Source organism: Lepisma saccharinum, chromosome 13 (assembly GCF_977018435.1).
Source record: "Lepisma saccharinum chromosome 13, izLepSacc3.1, whole genome shotgun sequence".
In the NCBI taxonomy this organism is placed as follows: Eukaryota; Metazoa; Arthropoda; class Insecta; order Zygentoma; family Lepismatidae; genus Lepisma; species Lepisma saccharinum.
The window spans coordinates 43,701,607-43,718,558 of NC_139241.1; the positions used below are offsets into that span (position 1 = coordinate 43,701,607).

At 34.7% G+C, this 16,952-nt stretch overlaps 1 protein-coding gene across 4 annotated transcripts; it reads right to left on the reverse strand.

Moving 5' to 3' along the window:
* Positions 1-2: 2 nt before the first annotated feature.
* LOC145997251 (uncharacterized) lies at positions 3-11,531 on the reverse strand. 4 transcript variants are annotated; one of them, XM_083134096.1, is made up of 5 exons: positions 4,932-4,962; positions 4,391-4,597; positions 3,786-3,963; positions 3,310-3,485; positions 2,514-2,653 (listed from the first exon to the last, which is right to left on the reverse strand). In XM_083134096.1, the coding sequence occupies exons 1-4, from the start codon at positions 4,947-4,949 to the stop codon at positions 3,349-3,351; spliced, it is 540 nt and encodes a 179-aa protein (XP_082990222.1). In that variant the 5' UTR covers positions 4,950-4,962; the 3' UTR covers positions 2,514-2,653; positions 3,310-3,348. The 4 variants fall into 4 exon arrangements, 3 of the variants coding, with proteins under 3 accessions (XP_082990223.1, XP_082990220.1, XP_082990222.1); XM_083134097.1 differs by lacking the exons at positions 3,786-3,963; positions 4,391-4,597; positions 4,932-4,962 and adding exons at positions 3-1,430; positions 1,969-2,096 and having other exon boundaries at positions 2,494-2,653; positions 3,310-3,432; XM_083134094.1 differs by lacking the exons at positions 3,310-3,485; positions 3,786-3,963; positions 4,391-4,597; positions 4,932-4,962 and adding exons at positions 3-1,430; positions 1,969-2,096; positions 3,093-3,296 and having other exon boundaries at positions 2,494-2,653.
* Between the last annotated feature and the right edge of the window lie 5,421 nt (positions 11,532-16,952).

A 16,952-nucleotide genomic window follows, 5' to 3' on the forward strand; every position in this document is an offset into this window, starting at 1 on the left:
GCATATACTGCCCCTAACTTATGAATCCCTGCATGTGATCCTAGTGGATTGCCAGTCTCAAATTCATCAAAATAGATTAACAATGGCAATACTTTTTTGTTTTCAAATAGCTCTACCTTTTTCTTCCATAATTTGGCTTGGATGAAATTTGACAATGTATCTGATTGCAACAACTGTGCAACATAATCAAAAACTCTTTCAAATACAAAAGGGATAGAGAAAAGCAGAGTCAGAATATTATGTAGGGGAATGAAATGTCCTTTGGATTGCACTGGAGTAAGGACACGTTTGCCAGAAATGACTGTTTTCTAACCTTGTTCCTATCACATATTCAATAGGCCTAACCAAATATTTATTGCTCTCTAAATACTTTATTCTTAAATATTCCGATGACAAGCCATCAAAAGCATTCTCTAGCAAACCAAGTTTTCTTACAACTGATTCTTGATTTATTGGGTTTGGTGACTGAAATGCTGCCTTAACTTCTGTTTGTAGGGATGACAATAGAGGTCCATAGAAGTTTGTTACCATTGATATAATGTGTTGGATCTGTGACCTAGTTAAATCTGCTCTTGCATACAACTGTGAAATGAATGTTACACATTCCAACTGAATGTTTTCCCCAAATAAGTTATCATCAATTAATTGAAGGTGTGTATCTATACCCTGATCATTAGTTGGTTCACTGCTTTCAAATTCAACAGGCACATCAGAACTTGCAGTATTTTCAATATCAGAACTTGCAGTAATTTCAATATCACAACCTGCATGATGTGTTCTCCTGTGGTGTTTCCTAAATGATTTTATGCCAATGAAGTCTCGTAAACAACCATCATCACGACATTTGAATACACCATTTGAAGATATCATGTGCTGAAATTTTAAGTGCAATATTAGTGCTGAAAAATTTGGATAATGGTTGTTACAAATATAACACAACACCATTTTGTACTATATGGTAAAACACACAAATCTGAATTTGTTACATATGACAACAGTCTACCCTTACATCTAGGTTTAGGCTTAATATATTTCACTATATTACTAACATTGCAAGTAAGTTCTCATTAAAAAAGAGCATTCATAACAAGAAATCACAATCCAATGAGGTCAATCAGTAAAGTGTTCACCGACATAATGTGCTTGTCAGATTTTGTAGAAATGTTGTACACACATTTTTGAAGCAGAAGCCACAAGTGTTCTCCCTCTCTTGGGTATTCGGCATTCAGAGTGAAGAAACTCTTGAAGCAGATGTCTACTGCCTTCAGCACGCTATCAAACAAGTACCAAGTACTATTGATTATTGCATATGAAGCAGTAATGCTTCTCAAAGAAGGTCCCACCAAAATCACAAGCGGTTGTCTTGTGAGACCATATGAGGCCAATTTCCTATTCTTGTCTTCAATGAATTGCTCAACATCTCCAATTCCCTACAAATTAAATTTTTTTTTGGCAAATTAATACAGCTGGGAGGATCAACACAAGTAAAAGAAAACAAAATTATTGCTTAAACATAATTCCCTTGGCTTTCAAGTTATGAAATGAATTATTGAAAATATTAATTATGCAAGTTAACAACAAATACACTCTGCATACCTAATGATCCACCTAAAATACTACCTGCATCTGTTTCCATAAGCATAGCATAAGCTTGGTAAGTATATTTTGAAATATCAGAGATAAAGTTATAAATACATACATAAACATATATAAACTTGTAAAGCAGGCTTAATATGAGACATTTGCATTAAACAGCTTGGTACATTAACTATCCTAAAACTTTTTAACATGCCTCAATATCTCCAATTTACCATATATTATTAAAAAATCCAAATGCTGAAATTTGAAATATTTACAATAACAAAATCTACATGTATTTATTCTTGATGTCATATTTACTTAATATATCTGCAATTCAAACATGGCCTGAAATAATTAGTTTATAAGTTATTAAGCCTTAATAGTTACCTTTATGTGACAGACAAAGCTATCCTGAGACTCCTTCACAGTTGGTTTCCAAGTTTTCTTATGCCTTATCTGGGTAGTTGAACGGCACAACTGACTCAGCAAAATCAGTATTATAGCTGCTTTAGTATCTGAAAAAATATTGTTGGCATTACAATTTATCCTATTGACAGAGGTTATTTTTCTCATCCATTGCTGTACGTGGCAAATACTTCTTTTAAAAAAAGAAAATAATTTTCGAGTTTGAAAGAAAAAATCTGCAGTGCAAGTTGAGTGCAAATTATTTGATTCTTGGTGTTTTCAAGTGACAATCAACAATTAATATGTACATTGAAGGAAAGTTACAAGAGGCTACATTATCAAAATATGTCCACATATTACACACTGGTTGCTATAACTTTCATATGATATAATCTCCATGAATGAAGGGGAACTAAGTATTTGATGAAAGTTAATATTTAAGCCTAAAATAAATTTTAAAAATCTACATTGCATAATAGCAAGGAAAATAAATCATGAAGTTATTACCTCTTGTAGCAGATTCATCGTCTAAGACACTTAAAAGTTCTACTGATGCATCATCTTTGAGCCTGTCAACCATTAAGTTTGTCAGCTTCTTAGATATAGACTCCCATTCTGCAAATAATGGTCTGTGATTGGGAAAAATTCTCTTGAAGTCTAGATCAATCTGTGAAAATTAAAAAACATTAATACAATGTCTCATCTTCATACAAAGTCTTATCTACCTATCTAAAGTCACTATTTGTGCTCTCTTTATGCACAGGTAGGCTAATCAGAGCTGGACCTACAGTTTAATGCAGAATCTGAACTACCCAAACACACTGTAGCAGAGTTCATTAACATGTGACAATATAGTTTGTCCCCCCCCCCTCTTTAATGGCTGCTGTAGTTTGATAGAGAGGATCTCCGAGTATAAACATTGTGTTGTGAAAAGGGCGTTGAAGTGGCAAAACATTTGCGTAAAAGAGTCACAGCAAAGTGTAATCTAAATGTACAGGGTTTGACATGGTGTAAATTTAAGTTAGGTATCCTCTGAAAGGAAGTGTTTTTATGTGACCAATTTTTTTTTTGGAGTTTTCACATTCTTACGTTAGTCGTTTACATACCATTGACTGCATATGCTTTCTCGAAATGCCCCATGAAATGAATGACATAAGTGCACTTCATAAATGTGATTGAGACAAATGTCACCCCTTCCCATCCCTTAAAAAGGCAAGGAATATGATCTCTACAGCGTAGCCATGGTGCTAGAAGTTCACTTTGAATCAGCAGCCACCAACAATTCAACTAATGAAAGAACAATGATGTCTGAGATATGCTTACCAGTGTGTAGCCTAGAGGTTGTTTCAATGCTGGCCACAATTATAACACTTCCTGTACAGTTTTACTCTCTTGCCTGGAACGAAATTTGAATGTCTTCTTCCAGTGTTCAATCACATCATTCCATGGCTCAACATTGTATTGAAGCCATGCTTTGCTGTCAGTGTTTTCATCATAATCTGGAAGGTAATGGAAATATACACAATATTGAGGTTAACAACAAACTCTAGAAGTTACTAGAATAGTACACAAGATTGATTGATTTGGTGTTTTAAGTCCACTTTATGCACAGTAAGGATAACTGGGACTGAACCTACAGTTTAAAGTGGGATCCGAACCACCATGAGCCTCCACCGGGTACCGAACCCGGTACAATAGTGCACAAGAATAAGCCTACCATAAAAAAACTAATACTGACATTCACATAATTTAAGAACTTCTACAGTGGCATTTACAGTATATTCAATTATCCAGCTTACCTGTCAAACCATCTTCCACAGAACTGGTGTCCGGTATATGTTGGTTACGCTGTCTCACAGCACCTATTACACCACTTCTACGTAATGTTCTCCTGGTATTTCGGTATCGATCCACAAGTTTTCCTTTCGAAATTTTCTGATCTGGTCCTTGAGCCTTTGGTTCTATGTAATAAATTTCCTGCAAAACATTTAAGTTCTGTCAAACACACAAGTTAACTAGAATCAATAAATATGAACATTGAATGTCTAAAACAATTTTGTGAAAATATATTAAGATGTATAATGTCTTATACATCTATACATATCTAATAGACATTAGTTTGGCTTAAGTTCAAAGAAACCTCACTATGCTAGTTCAATTAGACATATGTACATAGTGACTAAGCACAACATGTTATTTTTTATTTAAAAAAATAAAAATACTTTTAACAGCACTAGAATGGTTCAGTCAGATTGGAATTATACTTGAATAAACAAACAAAACATATTTGTACCTTAGTCACTCAAAATCAGCCTTTACTTACAATTCAGTAGCATTTCATATACAAAAAAGTAATCTCATTTAATCTAGCAACGTAAAGATTTAACTTCATCCTGTGTCTTACCTTTTGCTCTGTTGGAAAAACCTCTGTAATTTTGATACTCAAATCCAGGAATACCTCGTTCGATAAATGGGTATTTATTTGTAGGAAATGGTCGACAATCAGTGACACTAGTTGTCGCCTATTTTGTGCACTCAGGCGACCATTCTTCTGGTAATCGATAAGAATTTTTTTCCCATGCAGTTTCTCATTCAGAAATTCTTCCAATATCTGCAACATGGAAAAGCACCATATTAGTGAGTCATTTGTAGGTTTGTTTGTGGGAGGAGAGCATGCAAGCATTGTCATCTTCAAGATCTTGAACTATTCACAGTAACACACACACACACACACACACACACACACACACACACACACAGAGAGAGAGAGAGAGAGAGAGAGAGAGAGAGAGAGAGAGAGAGAGAGAGAGAGAGAGTGAGAGAGATAGACAGATTGAGATTTTCCTGAATGTGAAACTTTAGTCTGCACATGCATGTAACCTAAGAAGTTTCCCCAATATTCACATACGAAGATTACATAATTAAATTTTGGGCATAAAACTTACAAAGTCTGATAACTTCATTATTTTACAGAGCGGCTGTAGTGCATCATCATTAATGTTCAAAACAGTAGGTTGCCTTTTTCTGCATGGTTCAGATACTTCTTCCTTCTGTAAGGAATTATCATTATCTGAAGTAATTTCTAGTGGATCATGCTCGAGATTTATGTTTGAGTCTGTAAAGGACACTGAGCCATCATCCATCACACTGCATGTTACATAATTATCTATTCCTCTGAATTCTCTCCACTTTGTAAGAAACTTTGCTCTTGTTCCAATTTTGGGGATTAACTTGCCAATCAACTCTTCTGTGAGGACATTAAATGCCTCATCATCAATTTCTTCTTCTGAAATTAAAAAAAAAAATTCAAAAATAGGTCTACATTACACTGGTGTGTTAATAACTATTGAAGTATCATTTACCAACAGGTTTGAAGTGTAAGTTCAAATGTGCAAAAATATTTTAGCTATTTTAAGTAAATTGTCTCTTGCAGTTAGTTAATTTTATGTCGGAAACTATTTTTTCCAGGAATTTTACTTTCGACCCTCACATTTTACTGAGACAAAACTATCCATTATTAGTTTTGGTTCTTGCACTCGGTGAATAGTATGAAAATTTTAATAAAATTAACCCATGGCACAACAGACCATAAGGACCTATGCCTACATACATACTGTTGGCTTTACTCCCACCTGTCGAGGTAAAGTTTCTTTCACCAGGTTACATTATTCATTTGTAATTCCCCAGTTTCCTAATGACACACAGACAGAAACCTCAAGAGAAAAGTTATGCTTTAAACCAGGATTCGAACCTGCATGCATCTCATAGCTGGAGCCCAAAGCATGACACCTTAGACCTCACGAATATGGTGCAGGACATGAATATTGCAATATTTTGAACAAAGTCTTATTTGGAAAGTTAATTAATTCACAGAAATATATTACTGTACAAACATGCAAGTTCTCTGATTATGCGTAACAGCAAATTATAAATTTCAACGCAAATATTATGGAATATCTTAAATTACAGGAAAACTTATTTAGAGGGTAAATATAGTTGCTACAAGAAAAGGGTATCTTAAGTCCTATCTTTTCCTTTAAGGAATAATTCATTCCCTGTAAATTTATTTTGTTATTAGTTCCATGTGACACCACATGGAATCGCTCTACAGTGCAAATAATCACTTCTGTATATATTATGCAAATTAAGGAATGATTGCTGCGTGATGGCTATGCACACCTATATATAACATTCCTATTGTGATTTGGACAAGTATAGAGCTATGAACAAGTTAAATATGTGTAGAACATTGCAATTTACATATTATTGCTTTTCAAATTTCTTAATTAAAAATGTGCATGTACTCAGCTCTGTTCTCAACATATTTTCTGATGCAGGGAGGAATTTTGTCTACTTTTAGAAAATAAAATTTCATTTCAGAAAGGCAAGTACTTTACCAGATGGTTAGAATAGCAGAAAGAGTTTCCGCAGGAAAATTATTTTCATCACATAGTTACTTCATTCACTGCCATGGATCTACACAGAACCTTAAGTAATAATTATTTCAATTAGGTTGAGAGATTCTTGAACCTGCCTAACCTACATACCATATTTATTTTTGCCTGAAATTATTTTTTAAGAGATGCATAGAATTTGACTGCTTAATCTAACAACCAGTGCAAATTAAGATGAAATATAATCTGAGAGTTTAGCCAGTCTCACTTGCTCACTTGCCGATCCACCTCAGACTGGAAACTATCATAAAATATTTTTACGCCCTCAGTTCGCAAAGGCAGCAAGAGGGGGGAAGGGGAGGGGGTCCTCACATGATCCTTAAAACAATGGCAACTGAACAAACTATATACCACTGCACAAGTTTAGATGCTAATAACTGTTGAATAAAGTGAAAAGTAATGTTTTCTCCAAAACTAATAAGAGAATAATGTTGGCTCTGTTGAAAAATGCTGCACATGTAGTTCGTAGCAGTCAATGAGTGCATAATATTTCAAGTTGATGTACCACTGATAGCAGTTAACGGACACACTAGTATAAAGTTTCAGTACTCTTACATTACAACAGAGGCTGCATATTCTAATGAATTCCTTCTCCATACAGTTTTGAAATATATTCCCCAATATGGACTAGTCAAATTAATTACATGAACTTCACAACAATATTCAAAATGCAGAAACTCATTCTGTTACGAAAATGTATATCTCAGAAATGAACACAAGTAAGTACCTCATCAGATTGTTAGAATAGCAGAAACTGTTTTTGCAGGAAAATTATTTTCATCATGTAGTTACATGCTATTTCTCTCACTACCATGGATCTATAAGTTAAATTATTTACACAGAACCTTAAGTGTGTGGTTTAACAATTCAACGATCCTTAAGTAAGGAAGCTAGAAGGAAGGAAGTGAGGACAGACCTAAGTGCCTTGTGAGACTTGCATTAACCTTTGTACAAAAATAAATCCCCACTCACAGACAAATGGAGAAAACATAATTACTAATCCAGTGAGAGACTCCAGAATTTTACACTTAAAGTGATTTAGAAAATTAATGCGTAAGTCAACTTTGAATATGCAATCACAGTTGATTTGTGGTTGTATTTTTCACCAGAAATTCCACAATCATATGTGCAAAAGGTTTAAATCTAGATGCTTTTATTTTCAGAATTTCAAACCATGCTCTTTTGGAACTATATTATGATTCATGTTAAAGAATACTGGGTTCTGCACAATACTCTTTGCTTGAGATGCATTTTTGTTAAAAAAACAAACGACAATTTGTACTGCTACTGCAAGTGTCACATGACATACGATTGAAGGGGTACGTTAATAATTCTGGTTTAGGGCTGTTAGCATTAAAATTACTTCTGTAAATACTTCCAACATGTGACAATGCAATTCCTGGTTTCAGCACTATCTGCTCTTCTCATCACCTGATGAAGGTAGTTGTGGTCAATATTAACAAAAAATCTCATACAAGGCAATCTGTATCTCATTTAAAAATGAACGTTTTCATTCACCAGGTGGTGAGAAGAACAGAAATCAGTGCTTGCATCAATGTATGTACTCAGGTTCTTAAATAAAAATTTCACACATTCTCAAAAACTTTCATTAAATCACTCAAAAGAGACAGTAAAATATTATTAAAATAAAATGTCAATGTAATTATTTAGGCCTTGACTATTTTCACCAGATGGTGAGAATAGCATTATGACTATCTTCACTAGGTGGTGAAAATAGCATGTGGGTCTATTTTCACAAGGGAATGAGAACAGCGTATGTGGCTATATTAACCAGGAAAATAATTACCTGAATCATACCACAATATTGTCCTATCTCATTTTACTATATTCATTTGCAGTGTTGATAACTTACTGCTAAAAAGGTATTTTAAATTAAAAATGGGTGTTGCTACTACTGTGACCACGTAGTGAGAATAGCAGAAAGTGCTGAAGACCGGGAATTACATGATCACATGATGGGAAGTATTTACAGAAGTAATTTGAATGCTAATATCACTAAACCTGACCTGCCTAACCTAACAATGAAAGCATTTAGGAATGTAATATCCTTCATACTCATGTGACATATTGGCAGCACCAGTCCATCATGTGGTATTTTCCCAACTCCATGTCAAACAAAAGAAAATATTTGTCTCCTGCATGAAAATAATTGCACACAGACGTAAGCTTCGTACACAAGTATTTATCTAAGTAATTCTAATGCTAATAGCACTATTCCTTACCTGCCTAACCTAACAATGAAAGCATTTAAAACGTAATACCCCCTCACCCTCATGTGACACATTGGCAGCACCAGTCCATTGTGCGGTATTTTCCCAACTCCATGGCATACAGAAAAAAAATACTTATCTACTGCACGAAAATAATTGCACACATACGTAAGCTTCGTACACAAGTATTGGAACGACTTGAGATGACCGGACCCCTCTCCGATTTTCTTCATATTTGGGATACTCACTAATTGAGGCTTCCTAATCACGAATCTGAAGTTAAAATTTGTCGGAAACATCTAGAAATTGCAAAATAAGCTAAAATAAGGAGTTAGTTTTCGGAATGGAAACTGTCGATTTTCGTGATTTTATTTGTTTCACAACCAAATTCCTGATACTATCACAACACCAAATTTTAACTATGTTTGCCTAACCTAACCGAAACTAACCTAACCACGCGCCAATGGTTCAGTAAGTATGAGCAGTACTATAAAAATCTGAGAGCGGTCCGGTTGCGAAAATTGATTTGCTTATTTTGCAATTTCTAGACGTTTCCGACAAATTTTAACTTTAGATTCATGATTAGGATGCCTCAATTAATGAGTATGTCAAATATGAAGAAAATCGGAGAGGGGTCCGGTCATCTCAAGTCATACCCAAGTAATTTTAATGCTAATAGCACTAAACCTGACCTGCCTAACCTAACAATGAAAGCAATTGGGAACATAATAGCCCCTCATACTCATGTGACATATTGGCAGCACCAGTCCATTGTGTGGTATTTTCCCAACTCCATGGCATGCAGAAAAAAAAGTACTTTGTTTCCTGCACGAAAATAATTGCACACAGACGTAAGCTTTGTACACATCAGCAACCAAAGAATACACACATCGATGTAGCAGGCCACGCCAGGTTGTAGATCATGCACATAGTTTAAAATCTTGTGAAAATAACTCAAAAGGTAGCTTCACCACCTGGTGAAAATAGTCACTCAGAATTATTAACACAGAGTAACAGGCTTCATCAGGTGGTAAAACTACATTTTGTTCTATTTTCAGAAAGTCACATTATTTTTCATGTCTACCTTGTATGAAATTTCTCTTTTGGTACCTCTACCAAAAAAATAATCCATTAGCACCTTTCTAAAAAAATAATGAGTGGGAAATTTCTGTAGTTGAGTATGTTAGTCAGGTTTCAATAGCTCTCTCATATTAATCTTGATTTTTACATTTTCCAGCTAGTTACTTAACTTTGAAATCAATTGATTGAGTGAAATATTAGCCATAATTTAGTAAAAGTTCCTTACTTTACATAATATTCTGCAGAAATGCTTTTTTCATTTACAGGCTGCAGCACCGTAACATGTCCAAGAATTTCAATTTTCACCAATACTAATTTTGAATGGTAAATTATCACACAACACATACAGTTTCAACTAAAAATTTATTAATTGAAACTTGCTGTGTAATCATCATTTTTGATAATATTAAAGACTACAAAAAAAAAAAAAGATTTAAGGCACGTGCTACATGCAGTATCCCCTCGTGGTGAAATAAAATCTCATGAAAGTAACACATTTTCTTCAAATAAACTGTTCTAATTTTCTGTAATTTGCATTTGGATGGAAGTTGCAGAAAACTTAAATTGCAAAGATAGAAGTCTAGACCTAGGGGCACTTTAAACCATGTGGCAACTATCTTGCAATAGTACAAACACGCATGCTGCACACAAACAAAATAATCTATCTCGAAATTTGCTCTCTATCATAATAATTTTATGCCAGATGCATATTGGTGTAAATGCTTGAGAATACTAAATAATAATAATAATAATAAAATCGCCTTTATTGGAGCGGGCGTGTTTCGGCCTCTAGGGCCGTTCTTACAACATAGCCTTGTTTGAAAAAGACGCCATCTTCATAAATATTAGATACATTGTGAACTCGTCGATGATGATAACATTAATTTTGATCACATAAAGCCAAATATGTAAATGCTTTCACACTAGATGGAGTACATTTCCTGGTATAGGTGTACAGCACATAATGGCTATGAACTTGCCTAAATAAGGTTATGTGAATACGAAAAAGTGCTACTTTCGTTAGGTGGATGAAAATTACAAATAACTGTGCATATATACATAAATATATATTCAACTCGCTCTACTATAATGAACGTAGTTAATACTCAGAAGTTCCTTTTTGGCCAACCACTACCACCACGTGGCAACGAAGAAAAGAAAAAAGAAAAGAAATATAATTAGCCTGAAACTTGAATTTTACCTTAAATTATTAATATAATTATTCACTTACCTCGGAAAATCTCGATAAGTGGAGCCAAGCCCCAACTTTCTAATCTCGACTTCACAACATCATCCATTATGAGGGGGAAAAATATTTCTTCTGTTCCGTGGTCCGTATTTTCAGTCCGACGAGCTCGACCACCAAAATCCTAAAGAAATGACCTAGCCTAGACAAAGACTGTCTTTGCCTTGTGGTCACTCGCACTCGTGTTTTGCGCATGCGCTGAGAACAGTCCTGACGCACAAAATTCACTGAAATTCTTGCTGAAATTCACCGTGCGATCGTTCAGATACAGCGGTTTGTGTTTTTGAACGTGCGTACGCCATAACAGACGTATACTTTTAGCGTGTGCGTAATGGTAAATGTTATCTAGTTATTGTAAATTTAACCAAACGTTTTGTTTCTCTTCACTTAAATGTGTATAATTTTGTTTACGAGTACCATATTTCGTCTAACCAAATTTTTTTGTATTCTTAAACAAAATGCTTTAGTAATTACAAGTAACATTTGGTTATCGGAAACAAAAAGCATAACCAAACAACTCAACCAAACTTTTTTGGTAATTCCAAACAAACCAGTTTTTTCTGTGTATATTACAAAGAAGGTTGTCCGTGTTCTCATTAGCATTTGAGATTTCATCATTTCATAAATCGTATTATGATTTTAATAAAAAACGTTGCATGCTAAAGGAACAATTGCATAGTGAGAGAGTTAGAAAGAAATAATTGATTGACAGATTTGGCTTATTTTTGCTTTTCTGTCTTTTTTAAATATGAAAGGAAAACCCATAAGCGGTAGTTCCACCCCCCTTCGTTCTCTTTCCTTGTATCCACATGCCGCCCTTCTTGGCGTAGTGGTTAGCACATCGCGCTTCAACGCCAGGTGTCCGGGTTTGAATCCTGGCCTGGGCTTTGATGTTTGCGTTTGTGGGTGTTCATTCATCAATTTCATAATTTCATCACTCATCCCCATCTTCGCAAATTAGCCAAAAGTAGCACAAGAAGCAAAGTAAAATAAAGCAAATCAATCAATCAATCTTTGTTTCCACATATACTATCACATTTACTAAATTCTCAATTCTCTCATTAAGGACAAATCAATGTCTTACCCGATTGGATTCGAACCCGGGACCCCTGGCGTCGTAGTGCGCTGTTCTAACAACTCCCTCACGGAGATTGACAGAGGCCTCCGAGGTACTACGGACCTCACACAACGTCACGGGAGTATTATCGGATTATAAATTATGGATATTAGAGTTTGGATAATAAATATATAAAATATATAATACGTATATATTAACACCCGTTAGTAGAAGGGGAACCCGCCAGTGGCTGTCGCTATTTAATATTCGCAATTAATTTGCACGTACTTATAACTAATTTGCACGTACTTATAACGAATTTGCACGTACTTATAACTAATTTGCACGGGTTTTAATTAATTTGCATGTACTTAGAACTAATTTGCACGTACTTAGAATACTTTACATTTATGTATTTGCATGTTTATAACTTTTATGAATATATAATTATTTATTTTATGAAAAATATGTATATAGAAGGTAATTAGAGGTACTACACGCTATGCATATGGTTTTATATTCATTACTGCAAAGTATGTAATGTATAAATCGATAATATTAATGTTCATAATATTGAAAATAAGAGTTTATGGTTTATGAACCGCTATGAAAGGTGGTAATGGTACGAAAGAAGACGGTCCCGGTACTCGAACCCGCGATATGCAACGGTAATAAATGGTTAGGCCTATAGTGTATACTACGTATGTAATAATTTCATTATGTTATGAAAGACGATGGTTTGAAACAGGAGACTGTGAACTCCGCACTGAGGGTAGAGGAGAAAGGAATTTGTGAGATGTGCGTTCAAGGTCAAATGACGTCAGAACGTCAGAACAAAGAAAGAACCCGATTGACCAATCAGAGAACGCGTCGGTAAATTTTCAGAACCGGTTTTTCCAAGGTTAACTAGAACGCAAGAACAGGGGAAAGGTATGCAATACTGTAGGGCAGGGGAGGGATTGAACCAGACAACAAAGGATGTCTGGGAATGCGCAGCAATGGTGAAATTTTTTGAAGCTATGCGTCGCTTGTAGAACCGGTTTCCGCCGCCAATTAATATTCCGCTCAGGGTTGCCCCAAGGCACAGGACGCTTTAGCGAGGGTTTTAGGGTAGAAAGCTTGCATGTTAGAACAGGTTTCTGTCAAAGTAGCCCAATGTTACCGAGAACACAAGAAAAAAAGATTTTTGGATACCCAATTAGATTGGAGCGAGAACTTTACTTTGAACAAGGAGAACGAAGAGTAAGGGTTTTTTATCTGTACTAAGAAGAAGGGGGAGCTATCTGTCTCAAATTTACTGTCAACTCATCAACTACTAGCAAAGTTTTAGTTTCATTTGTCCGTAATTAGATATAGTGTAACTTGTTATGCGTGCCAAACACAAAATCTTCAACATATTGTACTATGTAACCTCAATTTTGAAAGCTAACTGAACTCTAGCGTTTCGAATTACATATAGTGAAGGCCTCTATAGTGGTGCTAAAATACATCCAGTCTGTAAAATTTTGGAAATGCTGTCTCCTTCTCTGTCGACCCAGACCAAAAGAGTTCTCAAATGATATTTCTTAACATAACTAACTTTTCAAAAAAAGAATACCTTGTGCTCAGATAGCTTAGTTGGTATAGCATTAGGGTTTTAACCTATCTGTCCAGGGTTCGAGTCCCTGTCTGGGCGGTTACCATTTTTTAATTTTGTCATCGGATCTTGTGCAGCCTAAATATAAAATATGTTTACAGTCTAAGAGATTATAATTTTTCTTCAAATTTAATTAGTTATAAGCAATGTAAGTTAATTTGGGGAGTTGGCTCCTCATACAAGAAGAAATGACCAAATTGACCCTAGCGCCTATGACCCTACTTGGGTTCATCCACCAAGACATCTGCTTCGAGTCTCCGATGTCTTGGTGGAGCCCATTCAGGTTCTACCGCCCACAAGTGCGTTCCTTCGCCGATCCAGCGAAGGTAAGAATTATGAAAAGCGACTCTCTATATATAACCTCAGCTCACTGTTGGTCACTCCTTGACCTAGTTATTTTCATGCAATCACCTACGTTTAGTGGATTTTGCCTTCTTTCTGTTTGATCTGTTAAATAATCCAGTCAATATAAATATACTTACATAGAATAATCTGGTTTTGTATAAGTTTAACATATAATCCTAATATAGTTGGATTCTCAGAAATATAGTTCCTGCTACATTTATATAAATCGAAGTCTAGTTAGTGTTGGTCTGTAAATATTGGATATGTAAAAGGCAAACTGAATTTTAGTTATAATCCAGAAATTGTCGATAATTTCCGTTCCTTTTGTAGCACTAGTTGCATATTTTTAAAACTTTTTATTGATACCAAACCAAAATGCAGTTTATCAGAGGCACCCACCAAATGAACAACATAAAACCAGAAACCAGATTCATCATCGATGCCAACATGGATATCATTATTCGAGGTACTTTCACAGACACTGAATTGATTTTGAAACATGAAAAAAATTACATTGTCCTAAATAGAGAAGAGTACCCATCATGCGTCTACAAATCAGATGCGATCTTCGACACTTACAAGAACAGATTCCCCACACAAGAAGACAGATTCAGATCTATAAACATTATAGGAGAACTTTACTTCACCTTCGAGGGCAGTGGAGAAAATATAAAAGTGGAAATCACCAACATCTCTGGTGGAGTCACCCTCAACTTTAAACAGTGGCAAAAATTTCTCTCTAACTACAAATCCCTCATGGAAGAATTTCAGCAGCGGCTAAATCTTAATCCCTATGTGACTTTTGCTCTTTGGTAGAGTACTTTTCATATATGTAAATCTGATATATTCTATATTTGTATATTAAACAAAAATAAACTTAAAAAACTTAACTTGAGTGTTTTATTTGAATCCAAAATATATATGTAATCTAATGAAAATAATTTAAACTTTTTAAATATTATTGCTAAACAGTCACAATTCAACATATAAGTTGTTCTTGCAGGCTAATAAAGCTCTGGCGTGTGGGCCTATGCCTCCTACAATCCTCTGTAAAATTCGTGTTGTCCTGTGATTAATCAATATACACAGTAAGCCTAAGCTTTAAGCTTCAATCAGTAGATTTTAGTCCTCATAGACATATAGTGATTGTAGTAAAAATACGACTCGTATAACTCCTGGTATTAAATCAATCACTCAAAAAAAAAAAAACAGTAATACTTGAAAATACCTTGAATATAAGCTTTAAGACTAAATAACAACATACAAAACATTTCTTTTTCACAAATCTTTATTATTTGCACTAAAATACATTACACATTAATATTTTTATTATTGTACCAACATATAAGTCTTTGAACATTTCTGAATGCGCAACCTTGTTCAGCTGGTGGAGAAGTATCAGAATGATACTTGCACAAGCCTCCTTGAAACATATACAAATTCTTAAAGGATGGACAGTTTACAGTTTGTAAATCAACAATGTTATCCATATTAAACAAATCTTTGATAATTTGGGATTTTCCTTTGCAGAAAAATGTACCACCTTGACAGTTCAAGTTCCTAACTGCCCTCCGGACATAGTATATTTCACATCCACAAGGAATATCATACATTAATGCATGGAGATTGTCTTTAATCCAGCGCGATTCTTTGTTCTCTTTGAAATAATCGGGAACACTCACAAGCGCATAATACACAGTGTCCAAATTTATAGAAGTCACACAAATCTCACGCAATATAAATTTTCTGTTATAAATAAATCCTTGTACATCAATAATGCATTGCACCATTTTCGCTGTTATTTGTCAAAACTCTCACAAAAATCCTGTGCTACCAGAAGTAAGCTCAGCCAAGCGTATAGGATCTATAAGAGTTTTCACTAGTTCGATATTGTTTGAAATTTCACATAACACACTATAAAAAGCTTTGTATTCCGTCTGTACCTCGTGTGCCGTCAAAGCATCCGCAACATCCTCATGTTTAGTAATATAAAAATCAAAAATATGTTTTGTGTTATCAGAGTCCCGTAAATAATACTGGATTCTCTCGCACATCCACTTAACACATCGTTGGCATTTATTCAAACAGCGTTCTCCTTGGCAAATAAAATAACGTTCAGAGAGTAAATCTTCATCTTTTCAGCATACGCACTCACACTCATAGAAATGGTTAACAACGAAATCGTGGGCTAGTTGGTTGCCTTGATTAGAATAACATCCCCAGCATATAATATACTTGCCAGGTGTATACCTCTTCAAAGTCTCCAACACACAATCCTTATAGATATAATTGGAAAAACATGGACATGATGCAATTATTTGACTCATGTTCTAGTCGGTTACTTTGTTGGCGTTATTTCCAGTAACAGATCCTTCCACTCACAGGTACACAAATAAGAACACCTGAAAAATAGAAACATAGTTGTAGTACTTGTTTATATTACGCATATTCATTTCTGTATTTACTTTTTTGTTTCTTTGTTTTCTGGATTTATATATTATTTAAAAAACTAGTGGAGAAATATACATTCCAGTGGTAAAATCTCTTGCAAGGTACTCACCGCAGTGTGGTTAGCCTTGTTTGTGGAGCTTGAAGACGCCATCTTTCACTAATGGTCCCTTTCAGTCACACATACAAAATTAGAAGCACCTGAAAAATAGATAAATAGTTATAGTACTTGTTCACATTACGCATATTCTTTTTGGCTTGCATTGACGTTTTCTTCGTTTCAATATTTGCATTTACATATTATTTAAAAACACACTACATAATAAAAATTATTTACCTTAATTATAGCTTCTCTTGAGTTCTTTGTCTGACACTCACGGCCAATAATCACAACTTGATGTCTTCTCTGACACAATGCTTCACAAATACTTCTCAAAATAGCTTCTGCTTGCTTTTACGCAGATTTTAT